Source organism: Castanea sativa, chromosome 11 (assembly GCF_040712315.1).
Source record: "Castanea sativa cultivar Marrone di Chiusa Pesio chromosome 11, ASM4071231v1".
Classification (NCBI taxonomy): Eukaryota; Viridiplantae; Streptophyta; class Magnoliopsida; order Fagales; family Fagaceae; genus Castanea; species Castanea sativa.
Genome location: NC_134023.1, coordinates 70820697 through 70838782, shown reverse-complemented (window position 1 = coordinate 70838782; position 18086 = coordinate 70820697). Strand labels below are relative to the sequence as shown.

The following is an 18086-nucleotide window of genomic DNA, read 5'->3' as shown; positions in this document are numbered from 1 at the left end:
CCATAAAGCTACCTTTTTAAATAACTAAAGAGCTACTTAGTTGTGCCTTGTAGATCGATGCCTCATAGTGAGAAGAGTCATATCTACCTAAAGTTTGAGATTGATAGGATACATCCGGGTGGGAAAATGGTCAATTAACGCTTATAAATATTATTTCAAATTTCAAAGTCAATGTGTGAAATTCTAACCTAAATGTATCATCTATCAATATGTGAAATTAAAACGAGATTGACTTTATCATTAAAGTAACACCAGTAAACCCGCAAAGAGAATCAATTTCACAATGATTTTTCTTAGTGTTTGTACATAACTATAGCCGATGAAACACCATGATTTCCCTAATTTTCCTACCTCAAAGAATCCCACTTCCCATAGTAACTAACATTTTACCAACTAGATTGGGTTGGAACCCAATTTTCACGGCCACTTTATATATAGTTCTTTAAAGTTTCAATTTTTATTTTAAAACAATGTGTATTTTTACTAAACTTATTTATTTTTAATAAAATAAGTCAATAGACATAAGTAATTAATATTGAATAGACCCTATGCAGCTTCATCAAGGGCATGGCTTGAGTTCTGTGCTCCTGTATCCTGCACCAAGCCTTGCTCTTTCATCGGTTGAATTTTAGAGTCTTAGACCATCTACGCAATGATTGATTCTTTTTGAATGCTAGGCATACGAATACGATGCTTCATGCTTGCTTTATTATCATTCCCTGGCACCAGTTGTGGTTACTAAAACTTTAAATCCATGTGATCATGTTCTAGAGCCTCAAAAATAGATAGTTCAAAAGAATCAGTGTGATCAAATTAAAGCCACTTTTAGGATTGAATTGATTCCACCAATTCTTCGGTCACACTTTGATAATATTCCCAATTATAAATGTCAAGGTTGTAGCAAGAGTTGTAACTCAACATCATAAACTTTCTTCTTCTTTTTTTCATATTGAAATTGCTGGTCAATGACAATTAAAAATCACAAATCAAACGCCGCCCTTTGACATGTTACGTTTTCAACGTTTGAATATTGAAATAATAATAATAATAATCATGGTCCAAAGAGAGAAGGGGGGGGTGAAGAAGAAACAAAAAATAAAGAGTCAAAAAAAGCTACCTGAAGCTGCTGTACATATTGACAGTTTGACAGTGACACACACCTACCTCCCCAAGTCGTGTCTTCCATTCCTTCTGGAGCTGTCGCATGAGAACGGGGAAACAGAAGTGAAGGACGTGTAAAAGGCTAGCTAGGCAACAATTTCAATAAGCAAAAGCACCTCAAAAAATTGAAAAAGACTGCCCTTTTAAATACTCGAGCTCAGGTTCACTCAGAGACTCAACCGTGCTTGGTTGGGCCCTTCTGGTACAGTTATAGCCTTGGTTTGGTCCTTTTCAACCATGTCTAACTTCTAGCTCACTGAAGTAACAAATGCACGGCTACATTACCAAAAATAAAATGTACGGCTCTTAAAAGTTAGAAAAAGTAACAGATCATGCCACACAAGTTTGGTCAATTTTTGTCATTAAGTGGTTTAGATTTTGCCTCGATAAATTATTTGGAAACTTCAATGTGCACAGTGGAGACCTGCAGAACGAAATGGCCATATGGATACTGATGCAGTGTTGGGCGCCATTGATCTTCTATTGATTAAGAATCTTTTGAAAGAGAAATCTTTTTGTTGATTTGATCTTTATGGCTCTTCGTAGATGAGTAATAGATTTTGCTAACGTGTGCTCTAAGGACATACAATAATTTATCATTTTTAAAAAAAATTTTCAAAAATTGAAAAAGTTTTGATAGTTTTTTCAATTCTCGAGAAAATTTTTCAAAAAATGGAAGGGTTAACGTGTGCCCTAAGGACACACGTTAATCAGACCCAATCGTTGTTGTCATGATTAATGGGGTGTAACGGTTGTAACTATTAGTGTAATTATTAAGATGTGATTAATTAGTTGATTGATTGGTCTTTGGGTAGGTTGAAATGAGTGTTGTCATGGCTTTTGTTTGGTTGTTGTGAATTGGAAATAAGTGAATTGGAAATAAGTTGTTGTAACTACCTTGGATAGGTTGAAATAAGAGTTGTGGTGATTGTGACACATAATTCTTGTGTGTTTGAGAATAACTTATTTACGGCAATCTATTTGCATATTATTTATCAAAAAATATAATTTTTTTAGTAACTTTTATATTGAACTTATAACAAAAGGCTAAAACTTAGTTTTTTTTTTAATTTAAAAAAACTAAAAGTTAGATTATTTACCAAAAAAAGCTAAGATAAAAAGCAAAAAAGTTTAGGATCGTCCTAAGAGCATTATTATCCAAATTGCTAAAGGTTAAATTTTAGCATTTTAGAACTCTAATCCACTAAAAAACCCCAAAAACCGGATTGCTACATCTAAAAAATTTAACAATTGAACTACATTAATTTGTTACTTTTAGACAATACTATTCATGGTTTCATAACTTAAAATCCTTTATTTTATTAACTCCTCACTCATTCTCTCTCTCTCTCTCTCTCTCTCTCTCTCTCTCTCTCTCTCTCTCTCTCTCTCTCTCTCTCTCTCTCTCTCTCTCTCTCTCTAGGGTAGACAATGGTGGTGACTGTAACACCCCAGTCCAATACCAAAAAAAAAAAAGAAGGATCAGATTTTTGGAGAGCCACACATGTGACCCCACCTACCCCTCTCCCTCAACCACACATTATGCAAAATATCTCTACCTCTTGGTCGGGTCCCTCATTTCTTTTATTTCACTCTCAAACACTATTGCAAACACACTCATATGCATTCCTCATTACCTTTCTCTCTCTCTCTCTCACCCTCTCACCGGTGCTCATCCTCCACCATCTCCACCATCTTTTCACAGCAAGATCACTGAAAAAACTCTTTAAGAATCTCTAAGGCATCTTCATCTCTTTTATTTGAGAAAAAATTTCTAATCTTTTTAATGGGTTTATATGCTTTTGCTAGAGGCTTTCTTTATCTAAGTTTTGATAATGATACCCATATGATTTATGAGCTTTGGAAGTGATATTCATGCGTTTATATGTATGGATTTTGTGTTGGTAGAATTATTTGATGTGTGGGTTAATAGTTTTTATAATGGTGGCTATCTAAGTAGTGAAAATTTAGGGGTTTTGGTTTTTAATGTGAAATAGATGGTGAATATAATTTTTATTAGTTATTTGGAGCTAGTTAAAGATTTAAATTGTTAGTCTTGGAGGATATTGTGATTTTTGGTATCATGGGTCTCTTGTTGATGTGGTGTAAATCTTCTGGAAACCACTTATAAAGTGTTGAGGTTTTGATGTTAAGGAAAATACTACGAATGATTTAAGTCTACAAATTGGAGTCTATGCGTCATAAATTAATTTGTTGAAAAATTTTGGAAGTGAAATATATTATTGATGAAATTAAATACTTAGGCTTACCTAATTAATTACTTACTTAGCAATCTCTAACTCATAACTAGACACAATGTCAAGCTTTATGCTTATTGTGACAGGTTTGCTCGGTATTGTTTAGGTTCTAGCTAATTTCCTTTGGAGCTTGGAGAATTAGGCTTTTTGTGGGTTGCAAGGTAAGTGGCTTCTTAATGAGATTTTTGAAAATGAATCATTATTGCACTCAATTGTTTTATGGTTAAAACAATTTTTGAACATTATTCATGGTTTTCCTAAAATTTACTATTTGTACTATTATTGTTAATCATTTATGGAAAACGCATGAGGCATTGAAAGTGTATCATATTTCTTATTGCATATGGGGAATTGCATGATTTGTTAGCAGGGAAAAGAGTAGCATCTTTGACTAAATTCTTGAGAATGGAATTTATGGATTTTATGGTATATTGAAAAATTTAAAGATGCTTTGATAATTGGGAAAGTTGATGCAAAACAATTTTGACAAGAAATGGTTTTCAAGACTTAGAGAATATTGTGGATATTTGGTTATTAAAATATCTTATGAAACTACTTAGAAGTAAACTACGTATTTGAATAAATTAAACTTATAAGCTTTTGATGTGGGTTTGCCCTTGTGCTATGATGTTGGCGATTACCCCGTCTTTGTGACGACGTCTTTGTGATGTGTGATTACCCCGTCTTTGTGGTGACAAGCCAGGTTGGAGGCTCCCACTTTGCATGACACGGGTAAATCCTTAAGTGTGTGGGTGTGACTGTTGCTTATAGGGCCAAAAGACCACATGCAAAAGGGGTACTGTGTAATTCATCATTCCCTACTGCTCATAGGGGGAAGAGGTAAATCATTGGGTGTGTGGGTGAGGGTAGGCATGGCCAAGAGACCACATGCAAAAAATGTACTACATGGCATGTTATCTCCTGTTGCCTATGGGTGGATAGGTAAATCCTTGAGGGTGTGGATGAGGCTAGACAGCGCCAATAGACCACATACCAAAAGAGATACATATCATGCTAGTGTGTTTGGGTTTCGACTTGTCTGTGGTGATATGATGTCTTGGTAACATTTCCGTCTTTATGGAACCTTAGGTGAGATTTCAGGTTTTGAAATGGTATGGGACATTTTTATGGCTCACAATGAATAAAATATAGTTTCATAGTTATTTTTGGGAAGCTTGGTGCTATATTATTTCTATCATTCTTGTTGGGATGTTAATGAATTTGATTTTACATAAATTAAATGGAAATTCTCAAATTATAGTATGTTTTGTAAAATGCTTATTATCATGAAACTTGCATTTCCCCCACTCCCATTAATTATGCTACTTATTGGGTTCTATCTCATCCCATTCTTTTACAACCTTTTAGAGTACGCAACGATCGTTTTGAGACAAGTTTTTGTGGTTAGCAATAGTTAGACCAACTACAGATGGAGGTTGGACTTAGGAGTGGCAAAATTGGACACGACCCGCGAACCCGACACGACACGACACGAAATTAGTAGGTTATGGGATGAGGCTTAATGGGTTCGTGTCATATTCTGGTTGACATGACGAACCCGTTTGATAAACGGCTTGGGTTAGGGTTCAATCTATAGAACCCGTTTGACCCGTCTAACCCGTTTAATTAAATGAAATTTTACCAATATACCATTCAAACTATAAGTATATAAACTTATTAGTTGTTGTAGTTTATTTTCTTTGATGTATTGTGATTGATTATTTATGATATTGAGATATGATTTAGTTTTGAATGATTATTTGTAATATAATTACTCATTAGTTCTGAATTTTATATTTAAAATATTTATTTGCTTGTTTTTCCATAATTTTTTTTTTCATTTTGATAAAATTAGATAAACAGGTCGACACGACTGACTCGTTTAATAAATGGGTCGTGTTAGGGTTGAGGAATCTTGACCCATTTAATAAACATGTCGGGTTAGTGTTGAACCATATAGTCGGATATGTATGAGTTGACACGACACAAACCCGACACGTGAACACGAATTGCCACCCCTAGTTGGACTTTTGTTATGGTGATCCTTAGATGAACACACTATAATAGGCTTGACTCATTCTTTTATATCTAATAGTGGTTATGACTTTATTCCCATTGATGAGACAAGTTGATGATATGTAAATGTATTTATTTAGACCTCCATTCTTTTGTGGCCAATGGTTTTTGTAATTATCGAATAGAGCTATGACTTACTTTGGGAGTATCATTAATGAAGTTTTTTAGGATAATTCTTGATATTGGTACTTTGATAGTGAATTTTGGATTGAATTGTCAAAAAGGAAAAACCAACAGGTACCTTTGAGATATTTTCTCATACTTTGGACCATTTTGGGTTTGGGGTGTGATAGTGACAATGGTGGATCAATGTTGGTAGTTGATTTTGGTGGGTTTTGGCTTTGAGGATGGAAGTCAATTGTTAGGTGAATCATTTTGGTGGTTTCGATTTGCAACGACAAGTGGATTGGTTACTGATTTCGGTGGGTTTTAATTGTTGGGTTATTGGTTTTGATGGTTTCGATTGGCGGTAACAATGGTTGATCTGTTGATGGTTTCAGTGGTTTTGATTGATTGTTGATTTCAACGGTTTGGGTGTTTTCAATTTGATAGATAATTTCAGTGGTTTTGATTGGTTTCGGTTGTTAGTTTATAAGTTGCTATTAGGAATGAAAACGGGATGGGTTTGGAGCAGATATCATTATCCCATCCCCGACCCGACACCCAAACATACCCCATTAACTAAACGGGGGGATTCTTTGCTCCCATCCCCGCCATGCCATGCCCTTCAAAAAATTGTTATTTATTTGGTTTTCAACTACAAACACAACTGCACACTACATAAATCCTAATTATTTTTGCAATAAGAGAGAAAATGAAACCCAAAAAAAAAAAAGAAAAAGAAAAAACAAAAGATAAAGGATAAAAAGAAATACCCAAGTCAGCGAGACATGGTGACAGAGGGGGAGGAGAATGTGTGATGTCGATGATGAGGTGGAGACTTGGTGGCTGAGAGTCAGAATGAGAGTGAAGGAGGCAGGGAGAAGGGAGCAGTTGAGAGTGAGAGTAAGGGCGGTAGGGTGGCTGTGAATGTGCTAAAGAATGAGATTAGGGTTTGGAATTTGAGAGAAAGTATGATATATATACCTAGGTAATTAAGGTTTTTTAAAATTATACAATATTAATATATGTATATGCGTCGGGTATGGGGCGAGTAAGGCTATTACCCGCACCCACCCCATTTGTTTTACTGATAGGGTAAAACCTACCCTATTAGGATTGGGTCGGGTGTTGCCATCCCTAGTTGCTATAATGAGAAAGGAACCGATTGCTAGGTTGGAGAGAGAGAGAGAGAGAGAGAGAGAGTGTGTGTGTGTGTGTGTGTGTGTGTGTGTGTGTTTGTTTGTTGATTTATACTATTTTATTGGGTAGTTCATGTTATTGTAATGAGTTGTATCGTCAAAATAAGAAATGAGATGTTTTGTAAGTTGGAAATAATATGATAAAATAGATAAAATAATTTTCTAGATTGTAAGATGACAAATGTTTGAACAAACCAGATGCTAATGCTCTAAGTGAATTAAATGTTGATAATATTCATATCATGTCACATTATTACAAATAACTTAAGTAGCCATTGGTGTGAATAAAGATTTGTTTAATACAAATAGTATGAAAAAGGAAATATATGCCACTAATTCACTTGAAAATATTAAAAAAAATTCATTATTAGGACATTATAGAATTTTGACAGATGTATTTTCTAGCCATTTGTTTTATTTTTAGGAAGTAAGTTGGACGGACTTTCTTGGTGTAATAACCAAGGAAAATACTAGGAATACAACTTGCTCATGTGGCAAGTTATGAGTGGTGAAATTGTGGATTCACCACTCATGACTTACCACGTGAGCAAATTATGGTAAAAGTTGTGGTCTTAGCATTATTTGTCTCGCATAAAAAAGGAAGTCAAAGAGTCCATTGCAGTCTAAGATGGAGACCCCCTAAAGTGTAAACTGTAATATAACAATAGATTAAGGGTCCGTTTAGATACAGTTGAAAACTGAAAATACTGTAGCAAAATAATTTTTAAATGTGTGAATAATGCTATGGGACCTATTTTTAATAAAAAAGTTGCTTATTGAAGTTTGTGGGTCCCGTAAACAGTGCACGAATACACTGTTCACAGGAGAAAAGTCAACAACTGCGACCTTAAAAAAAAAATAAAAAAAAGAGCTGAAACTTGAAACTCAGCAAACATAGACACAATCATCAAATCCAAACAGATATTAAGAGGGCGTTTGGATAGCACTTTTCTGCGTCCACGTCCAGTTTTTTTTTTTTTTTTTTTTTCAACGCGTGTTTGTTACTGTTTATTGGCCATGAACAGTGATTTTAGGCCAATGAACAGTAAATTCTGGAATGAACAGTGTTTTTTACCCATTTAAAAATTATTTTGTTACAGTGTTTTCAGTTTTCAGTTTTTAGTAATAAATTCTATCCAAACGGACTCTAATGGCATGTTTGGATGTTTAAAAAAGGAGGGGGAGTAGAGTAGAGGGAAGGGGAGTAATTCAATTACCTTGTTTGGGAGTTTTTTAAGGAAGGAGGGGGAGGGATTTGGAGGGGTTTGGAGGGGTTTCAACTACCTCCAACCCCCTCATTTTTAATTCCCCCAAATTGGAGAGATTTGGAGGGAGAGTAGAGCACATAAAATTATTTATAAAGTAAATTACCTAATTTACCCTTATTATATTTATAAAATTACAATGTTAAAAACAAGGGGAAGGGCTAATTACTCCCTTCCCCCTTACTAATTATAAAAACATCCAAACAAGGTGGAGGATAATCATTCTCCTCTACTCTCCTCCCCACTACTCCCCTCTACTCTCCTCCCTCTCTAAACTCCCAAACATGCCATAAGGATCAGAAATCAGAGGGTGAAAAAGAAAGAACAAATTGAGAGCAGCCGGCGAAGTTATAATAATAATAATAATAACAACTAAATAAGTCTCGCATAAAGGAAAAGTCAAAAGAGTCCACGGCATTCTAGGATGGATCTGCAGTGCTGTGCTTTGTGCAACCTTTTGTGTTAGTAAACTAACTCTGCAGACGACAATACGATAGGGGACCCCCCTTAAGTGTAATCTGTAAAATACAGGAACAGATTAAAGATCAGAAATTAAAAGGTGCAAAAGAAAGAACAAATTGTGAGCCGCCAGCGAAGATATAGCAAAAAGAAGATGAATGGTGAATGAGTTGGACATGTCTGTTCATTGTCATTGGACTCCTTGTCAATGTCGAAAAAGACTCTCCACTCCACTCCGTATTCCCAACCCAACAATCGTGCGCATGCCTATTTTTACACATATATCTTATACCAAACTTCATAGGACATTTATTTACTATATATATATCTATATTCTATATCCATCTCCAACCATTGCTTTTTGGTTTTTGCTTCTTTGGCCTTCTGACAAGTTCCAAAAGCCATAAACTCTTTTCTCCTCACGCACAGATTCCTTCCAAAGCTCCAACCCAAAACGAGAGGTCAGTTTTCCTTTCCTTTCCTTTTATACATATACACAGCTATACTTTCCTTCAACAAAATGCTTTTCCACTCTTACCAATTTTTTTTATAAAATTTTTATTCATACAATTCAGCGGCAACGATGAGGCGTTACGTCTCCAAAATCATTGCTTGCCCTTTACCTTTCATAAAATCCAATTTTTTCCTGGTATGTCTACATCTTTTCTTTTATTTATTATTTTTGTTGGGGCTTATGTTATACTCCTTGCATTGTTTTCAATCATATTCATGCTATGCTTTTTTTTTTTTTTTCTCTGTTGGGTTAATATTATTGAGTTTCAGCTTTGTTTTATCTTAACACTGTTGTGCTCCAGCTCCAAACTGTTCCTTTACCATAATTTTATGTTTTTTTTATTTAACTGTTACATTCGTGTATATATGTGTATAAAACATGTATTTTCAATACTCAGCAACTCATTTGTCAGATGATTGTATTGTGTGTTTCTGACCATTGGATATATATTTATATTATTATACACTGTTTGGTAAATTCTTGATGGTTTAGCTCTGACCCATGTTTCAATATATTAAACAAATCATCTGGGGTTTTTCTGGTTTTTTTATTATTATTTTATTTTAAAAAAACGTAAAAAAGCCATTTTTTAATTTGTTCACAGAAATAAACTTTCAGAATTCTATGTATCAAGTCCAAACATTTTAAACATCATATAGCTTCCAAGTGTTTGATTTTTTCACCCAGTGATTGAGGTTTGGTTCCTCAGCCCCCACACATGCTGTCTATGAATTTAAGTTTATTATTTCTGCTAGATTTTCTCAATTGATTGGTTTTTGATCTTCGGGGGTGATTGATGTTGGTAATTTTCAAAATGGCTAACAATTTTGGAACTTTATAATCAGGTCAATTGTGAGGTTGAATCATATTATGCATCCAGAGAGAGTAATAGTCAAGGTTTAGTCCGTAGTTATCTGAATGGATCCTTGGCAAAGACGTATGCTACTTCTTGTGCTACTTTGTCAGAGGACCCTTCAAAAGATAGTCCTGTTTCCGATATGCTAATCGATTCATTTGGAAGGCTGCACACTTACTTGAGGATCTCTTTGACAGAGCGTTGCAATCTGCGATGTCATTATTGTATGCCAGCGGAGGGTGTGGAGCTCACTCCAAGCCCTCAACTACTCTCACCAAATGAGATTGTTCGACTGGCAAATCTGTTTGTAAGCTCTGGAGTGGAGAAAATTCGTTTGACTGGGGGGGAGCCAACCATTAGGAAGGATATTGAAGACATATGTCTACAGTTGTCGAACTTGAAGGGACTAAAGACACTGGCCATTACTACCAATGGAATTACTCTTGCAAAAAAACTTCCAAAGCTGAGAGAGTGTGGGCTTACATCCGTGAATATCAGTTTAGACACTTTGGTGCCAGCTAAGTTTGAATTCATAACCCGACGCAAAGGACATGAAAGGGTTATGGATTCTATCAATGCCGCTGTAGATCTTGGATACAATCCTGTGAAGGCATGTTTTATCCTCTCAAATTTGTGCTTATAGTTATATATATTTCCTGATTTTTCTTTGTGTTCTTAACAACTAAAAAGAATTTTTTTTTGCCGCCCTGGGGAGTGGGTTTGGGGGGTGGGGGTGCATGTTAAAAGTGCTACTCTTAGTTCTTGTTCAAGACTTGTTATGATAAAACTTTGATTTTCAGGTAAATTGCGTTGTAATGCGTGGGTTCAATGAGGATGAGATTTGTGATTTCGTAGAGTTAACACGTGAAAAGCCAATTAATGTTAGATTCATTGAGTTCATGCCTTTTGATGGGAATGTTTGGAATGTCAAGAAACTTGTACCCTACTCTGAAATGTTGGATACAGTGGTAAGGTAGAACTCTGGTTAGTGACCCACTTATTTAATCGTGAATGTTTGTTTATACATGTGCTAAGTTCCTCATTGTATATGGACAGGCAAAACAGTTTACAGGCCTAAGGAGACTTAAGGATCACCCTACAGACACAGCAAAGAATTTCAGGATAGATGGTTATTGTGGTTCAGTTTCGTTTATCACATCAATGACTGAACATTTTTGTGCTGGATGCAATAGATTGCGACTTTTAGCTGATGGGAACTTCAAAGTTTGCTTATTTGGTCCTGCAGAGGTGAATTTTCTTCTGGCTTTATATGCTCTCAATTTTTACTGGCATATGACATGGATTTTGTTTGAGCATTAGCATTTCTTATTGGTACATTGCTGTTGCCAATGCTCTTTGGACCTGATGGCATTTACTTCCCCCCATAAAAAAGGTTGGTAGTGAACTCCTGGATTTAATCACATATGGCTGCATGAATGGTATTTATCTAAAAAAGAAAATCTTGCTGTGGGAACATGTCTTTCTGAGGTCATATGCATTTGATATCTTTGTTGAATCACCAAACTTATGGATGATTTAGCCCCAACTCCCAAGGGATCAGCTGGGGACCACGCCTCATGAGAGGTCACTAGTTGAAATTCCCTTTCTCTCTACCCTTAGGGACAAAAAACTTACTTATACACACACAAAAAAAAGAAAAAGAAAAAGAAAAAATCCCTTCAGGGTAAACTGACGCTCATTTGGCTATGATGGATATAGCTCTATGTCTGATGTTAATCCATCATGCATAACTGTTATGACTCTTTAGTTGTGTATGAGAGTAGTGCACTTCTCAACTCTGCTAGTCACCTTACTTTTATACGTACGTACTTATTGCCAAAGAGCTCTAGCCCAAATGGCACCTCTTCCCCTTGTAAGGGCAAGGTAGATATTTCCTCCTGGGCATGAGGATAAATTGCTTAGCTCAGCAGGGGCAAAAAGCCCCTGCATTATCCGGTAACTGGTTCTAGCAAGTGGGGTCAGTTGTCATTGGAGTTTGATTAATAGTGAGGATTGTTGTACATTATTCTCTACGATGTGCAACTAATCTAAGTGAAACTCTTCTATGTCACCAAAAAAGAAAAAAAGAGCAAGGTAGATGTTGAGGTCATAACCCACTTGGTGCCTGTGTAAGTATCAATCAAAATAAAGGGAAAAAGGTATCTACCTGTCAAAAAAGAGGGGAAAAAAAACCCCTTTTAGGCTAACATGATGAAGGCTTAATGCTTCGTAACTGATTTTGGGATACCTTTCTGCACAGATTGATAACAGTAGGTATCAGATAAACTATTCTGGTCATGATTAAACATATTTTGATTATTCATATAGATGAAACTAGGGGAGAAACATTTTAAGTGTATTAACTTCCAATTGAGCAATTCCAAAAGTAAAAGGTGAGTTATGGCTATTTTTTGGGCCTATCAAACTTCTTCCTATCTGCACCAAAGTAATAAGATGATTGAAGCCATAACATGTTTTGAGTGAGCTATGAGGTGCTAGCTTTGAAAAATTAGGCAAACCTTTTCATTTTCCCTAATGGAAGTTGTAGCTGAAGTATCTGCCCTTTCTTTTGAATACCAATATGGAAGTGCAGCTTCCTTGTTATTCTTATAAGACTTCGTTATTTGCAGGTTAGCTTAAGAGATCCCCTGCGGCTTGGTGCTGATGATGATGCGCTGAGGGAAGTAATTGGGGCAGCGGTATGCATTTTACAGTCTTTTCATGATGCCAGAACTTTGAAAAAACCATTAGTTTTTAAATTCATGAAAGCTTCATGTTCTCAGTGGTACTAGATGTTTTACTATAGGTTATTGATGTAATTGATTGGGGAATCTGCTGCTACTTTTGATTCAATGGGTATATCCTATGACTTGTCGTAGAGCCACTTGAAAATTATGGGCATTTGAGGAGACAGTCATGTGCGATACTCAAATGGAGACTTAATGAAGCAATTAATTTTTCAGTTACCTAGAAAAGTATTTAGAATTATAAAGCTATTATACTTTTTGTTAGTGTTTCTGTTATGTTTACATTTTATGGCTCTCTTGTATGCCAAAAGGATAAACTTAGACAAACATGTTTGTTGATGACACTATTCTTTTCTGTGATGCATCTAGGAACCAATTATTATATATACGGATGGTATTGATCTTTTTTGAAGCTATTACAGGCTTAAAAGTAAATGTTGGCAAGAGTGAAATTATGCCAGTTGGTGAGGTTGAGAATTTGGATGCTTTGGCTCGTATTTTATGTTGTAAGGTTGGTCGTTTGCCTATGTCTTATTTGGGAATGCCACTTGGGGCTCATTTTAAGGATGCTTCAATTTGGAATCCTATTTTAGAAAGGGTGGAGAAAAAGCTCTCTGGTTGGAAGCGGTTGTAGTTGTCAAAAGGAGGTAGGCTTACTTTATTGAAGAGTACTTTGTCGAGTCTCCCAACTTATTATCTATAGTTGTTTACTATTCCGCAACACATAGCAGACAAATTAGAGAGGATTCTGAGAAATTTCCTTTGGGGGAGTTCTAATGAAGTTTTCAGATATCCACTTGTTGCTTGGGATAAGGTTGTTTGGCCGGTGAAGGTAGGGGGTTTGGGGATTCGGAAGATTGGGCTTTTTAACCAAGCTCTACTTGGGAAGTGGCTTTGGCGGTTTGGGAAGGAAGCTACCCATTTATGGCGTCAGGTAATAGCCACCAAATATGGAGAGGGTAGTGGAGGTTGGTGCACTAGAGTTGTGAGAGGGACTCATGGTTGTGGGTTATGGAAGAATATTAGGAAAGGTGCAGACAATTTTTTCGGTTATGTGGTGTATGCAGCGGGAGAGGGCAATCGTATTTGGTTTTTGCACAATCCTTGGAGAGGTCCTATTCCTTTGAAAGAATTATACCTGAAATTGTTTGCTTGTGCTGTGGTTCAGGAAGCTCTAATTTTTGACATGGTTATTTTTGCACTAGACAAGGGAGGTAGGAGTTGGAACTTCCTTTTCCATCGCAATTTTAATGAATGGGAGTTGCGGAGATTTTATTCTTTCTATGAGCATGTCTCTACCAGTATCTAGTGGGGAGGGTGAGGATATCTTGATTTGGCAGTTGAATTGCAGTGGTGTTTTTGATGTGCGATCCTTTTATATTGCTTTGTTGAAAGCCCCTTCTGTTTCTTTCCCTTGGCAAAGCATTTGGTGTGTAAAGGTACCTAAAATGGTATCTTTCTTTTTATGGACTGCTGCTAGGGTGGGATTCTTACAATAGATAACCTTGTTAAGAAGAATTTGCCCCTTGTTAATTGGTGTTGTCTTTGTAGGCGTGATGAGGAAACTGTGGATCACATTTTGTTCCATTGTCAGTTTGCATCTGCTTTGTGGAGTGAGGTCCTTATTATGTTTGGGGTTCAGTGGGTGATGCTAGATACTATTGTTTCTCTTCTTTTTGCTTGGAGGAATTGGTTGGGAACTTACTCTTCAGAGGTTTGGAATATGGTACCAGCATGCCTTATGTGGTTAGTTTGGAAGGAACGCAATGCCGGAACTTTTGAGGATATTGAGAGACCTATAGATATGTTGAAGAACTTGCTTACTAGGACTTTGTTTGAGTGGTCTCATATTTGGGGTCTTACGCATTATAGTTCCCTACCTGATTTCCTTTTCTCTATTAGACTTTCCTTATGATTTGTTTGTTTTTGTTTCAAGGGCAGTGAGTTTACAATCGTAAATACATTATTCTTTTTCATCAATAAAACTTTTATTATCTATAAAAAAAAAATGTTTGTTGAGTGCCAGAAAGTTCACAATGATGCACATATATAGCCATGCTCCTGTCCCCAGAACACAGAAGCCATGTTCCTGTCTAGAATTATGGCACATGACGACATAATGGACCATAATTGTTTAATTGGATTTGGATATGAAGCTTTCCTTATGCAATCTTTGGCAACTACTACTTCTAATTATTCCTATTTTGCTTCAGGTGAAGAGAAAGAAAGCTTCACATGCTGGAATGTTTGACATTGCAAGGACCGTAAATAGGCCTATGATACATATTGGTGGCTAAATTTAGGTATTGCCCTTTTGAAAAATGTCTTTGGTTTGTTTACTTGTATTTGTAAAAATTTTCATTCTAGAATTTAATGAGGGTTTCCTTTTAGTTTCAATAGGATTAACTTGCTTACATACAAAACTGTTTTTTTCTTTTATTTGGTTGATCTCAGCACAGAGAGGGGGGAAAAACACTTTATCACATGGTTATACTGTCTGGAGTGTGTATATTCAAGCAATATTACAACTCAGTCACTCATTTCCTAATGAAGAACTCTTATTTTGTTCTATTTATTTATTTTTAAAGTTCTGGTCTATTTTTAGCATTTTCAGTGAAAGAATATCGCTAGTTCTCTCCTTTGAAATTCATCTTCATTCTTGCTTTTGCTTTAACAAGGAAATAGACAAACAGACTGTCCTCTTCGCATGAAAATCATCTACGCAAGATTCATATTATCCTGGTCATGTCACTTTATTGAACCGGCTTGTGCTGGCTGCAAGATGATGCTTTGACCACTTCTGCAAAAACCTCTTATATTAACCAACCCATGTGTGTGGTATACTGTTGAATTTAGTGACTGTCATAACTTGTGTGTATTCAAGTAAGAGTAAGAGACACTAGAAGGCCACCTTTGGTTTGTGTAGTTACACTTTACGTGGTAATGTTATAAGTTATATGCTGCTGCAAATAGGTTTTATGTTTGTTGTAATAAGTGCTATCTTCCTCCTGTGTTAAGAGGAGTTGAGGAAGGATGTTTATGGCTTTCCCGGTTAATGAAATCGTGCAATCTTGGAATTCCATTTTGGCATGTAACAGTTCATTTTGGTGGAGAGCTGAGAATGAGAATCGTCTCTTAGGTTGGTGGTGGTACGTTTTATTGAGAATTATATGGTAGTAGTGGTTTCCATGAAATAGCAAATAGAAAAATAAGCCTATCCTCACTTGCTGATTTTATTTAATAAATAGTGAAATAGATGGGATTCAAGTAATAGTTTAATGGTAATGACATTCTTTACGGGCCTATGTGAGTTAAAGTTTAAGGCAAAGACTTGTTTTGTGTTTTACACACTGATTTATAATTGAAAACTCATGTTTTCGAGTTAAAAAAACATATTGTATAAAATAAACACTACCCAAAGTTTACCTCTTCTCTCTCTTCTCACTCCCTATCTATTAAAAAGAAAACAACAACTCTTTGAAAAGGATGTGTGCTTATATTTGAAGTACACTTCGATCAATGAAAAAAACATGGGAAAAAAAAAAAAAAACAATGGGGTTGAATCAAGTTGTTATGGTAGGAGTATATTTTGGTGAAATTGAAAGAGAGGCCCCTTCAATAGGCTCGACGCCATTAACTCTGCCGAATTGTTTTCTAATTTTTTTGTTGTTGTTGCTAAAATAGAAGTATATCAAATAAATTAATAGATTTTAAATGACTTGATTTTAAATCCAAGCATTTTAATGATTTAAAATTCTTGATGAATTTTTCATCTAAATTCTTGACATTTTTTAAACTGTCAAAACAACAAAATGTTTGGATATTTATCTAAATTCAAATCCAAATACCAAAGCATGTCCTCCAAATGCACCACTAAAGTTTCCCTGAATATATTTTTTTCCCACAGGAGATGGAAAACAAAGTGTATATAGTTAATTAGTGAGTGGCTGTTGTCGTGCCTGATGTAATGCTCATAGTCATCGTCCATTGCTCCACCCGCACACCATTAACTGTTATACAATGACCTGTCTCCAGAATCTTTGTCACTTCTCTGCTGGATTTTTTGAGCTAAACCACAATAATTTGTGATTTTATATTTCAACTTGACAAACAGCTGTCCCACTCGCACAAACAAAGTCAACAAGAAATCGACAAATTATATAAAGACATTGACACTAGGAGGGCGTTTGGATCCGCGTTTGTGCGTCTATGTTGCGTTTTTGCTTTTTTTTTTTTTTTTACCCAGCAGCATATATTGACTTTTCAGCCATGAACAGTGCACAAATGCACTGTTCACGGATTCCACAAATTTCACTTTTCAACAATTTTTTCATTAAAAATGGGTCTCACAAAACTATTCACACATTTAAATATTATTTTGCTACAGTATTTTCAGTTTTCAGTTTTTAGTTTCAGCAAAATAAGTTCTATCGAAACGGACCCTAAGGTCTAATTAAAGCCAAAGTCAATGCTAGTTCTGAGGCAGACTTGTAATTCAGTGAATGGACAAAACCAAATTTCTCTCAGATCGGTGGCAACCTTATGTATGAAGGCAGGTCTTGTTTTTTTTTTTTTTGTTTTTTTTAATTTAAAAAAAAAGAGATGAGTTTGATGTATATTTTAAGAACCAAGCTTTATTAGACTTTATGAATACTCTAAAAATTAGACAAAAACTTTGTCATAATAAATGACATTGTCTAAAATTCATCAAAATTACTTGACTTTTATTGAATTACATATAAAAATGACTGGCCTTGAATTCTATTAACTTTCTTTGTCAAAATAGAACTGAATCCGGTACTTATGAAACTAACCTAAGTTTTGCCCCCAAAAGAAGTTTATATATGAAAAGTATCAAGCATTGACTTCTAAATCTCAATGCTTGATGCTACAAAAGATTTCCAACCCCATCCTTAGATAATAAGTTTGCAGCATTTTACTTATGAATTAATTTAGTTGGCTAGCTTTGATATATGAAAAGTTTCTCAATTATACTCCAACTAGTGGATGTCCCGCGCGATGCGCGTATTCGTTATTAGTTATTTTATAATACTCATGTCTATTATAATGTTTGGAAAATTAATTTCGATTATGTATTATACATCACTAAAATAATGAATGAAAAAAAATTGTAACACAATTTATCCATAAGTAACAATAATTAATTAGACTCTAAAAATGTCACTACATGCCCTTTTTTGTTTGATCACGTGTACATGTATATAGTTTTTACATTTGACTGTTTCCAATATAAAATTTTTTATTATTTCATTTTCTTTTTTTAGAAGTATTTTTTTTTTTAAAGAAAACACATGAACTTTTGAATTCTAAACATCTAAGATTTAAGGTTTCTAATTCTTAAAACTAAATATACACGTGAAGAGATTAAAAAAAAAAAAAAATTGAATAGGGAAATATAAACTTATACTATTTCGTATCTTAAGTTTAA

The 18086-nt window shown here is 35.1% G+C and overlaps 1 protein-coding gene and 1 long non-coding RNA gene across 6 annotated transcripts; both read left to right on the top strand.

Moving 5' to 3' along the window:
* Nucleotides 1-2764: 2764 nt before the first annotated feature.
* LOC142617903 (uncharacterized) lies at nt 2765-5147 on the top strand. The gene is made up of 3 exons (XR_012841098.1): nt 2765-2902; nt 3526-3580; nt 4788-5147. It is a non-coding gene; the product is annotated as an uncharacterized LOC142617903 (long non-coding RNA).
* A 3268-nt stretch (nt 5148-8415) lies between these two features.
* On the top strand, nt 8416-17203 carry LOC142617122 (GTP 3',8-cyclase, mitochondrial). Of its 5 annotated transcripts, none has more exons than XM_075789827.1 (8): nt 8419-8981; nt 9096-9169; nt 9880-10500; nt 10691-10858; nt 10947-11138; nt 12521-12589; nt 14851-14940; nt 16545-17203. In XM_075789827.1, the coding sequence occupies exons 2-7, from the start codon at nt 9104-9106 to the stop codon at nt 14932-14934; spliced, it is 1200 nt and encodes a 399-aa protein (XP_075645942.1). In that variant the 5' UTR covers nt 8419-8981; nt 9096-9103; the 3' UTR covers nt 14935-14940; nt 16545-17203. The 5 variants fall into 5 exon arrangements, with proteins under 5 accessions (XP_075645943.1, XP_075645942.1, XP_075645940.1 ...); XM_075789826.1 differs by lacking the exon at nt 16545-17203 and adding an exon at nt 15316-15717 and having other exon boundaries at nt 8422-8981; XM_075789828.1 differs by lacking the exons at nt 14851-14940; nt 16545-17203 and adding an exon at nt 13060-14657 and having other exon boundaries at nt 8416-8981.
* Nucleotides 17204-18086: the final 883 nt, after the last annotated feature.

Bases quoted from the DNA above. Each gene is read 5' to 3' on its own strand.
- LOC142617122 (XM_075789827.1), top strand. From the start codon at position 9,104: ATGAGGCGTTACGTCTCCAAAATCATTGCTTGCCCTTTACCTTTCATA. The intron at 10,859-10,946 runs GTAAGGTAGAAC...GTATATGGACAG, and splicing joins CTGAAATGTTGGATACAGTG to GCAAAACAGTTTACAGGCCT. The intron at 11,139-12,520 runs GTGAATTTTCTT...CGTTATTTGCAG, and splicing joins GCTTATTTGGTCCTGCAGAG to GTTAGCTTAAGAGATCCCCT.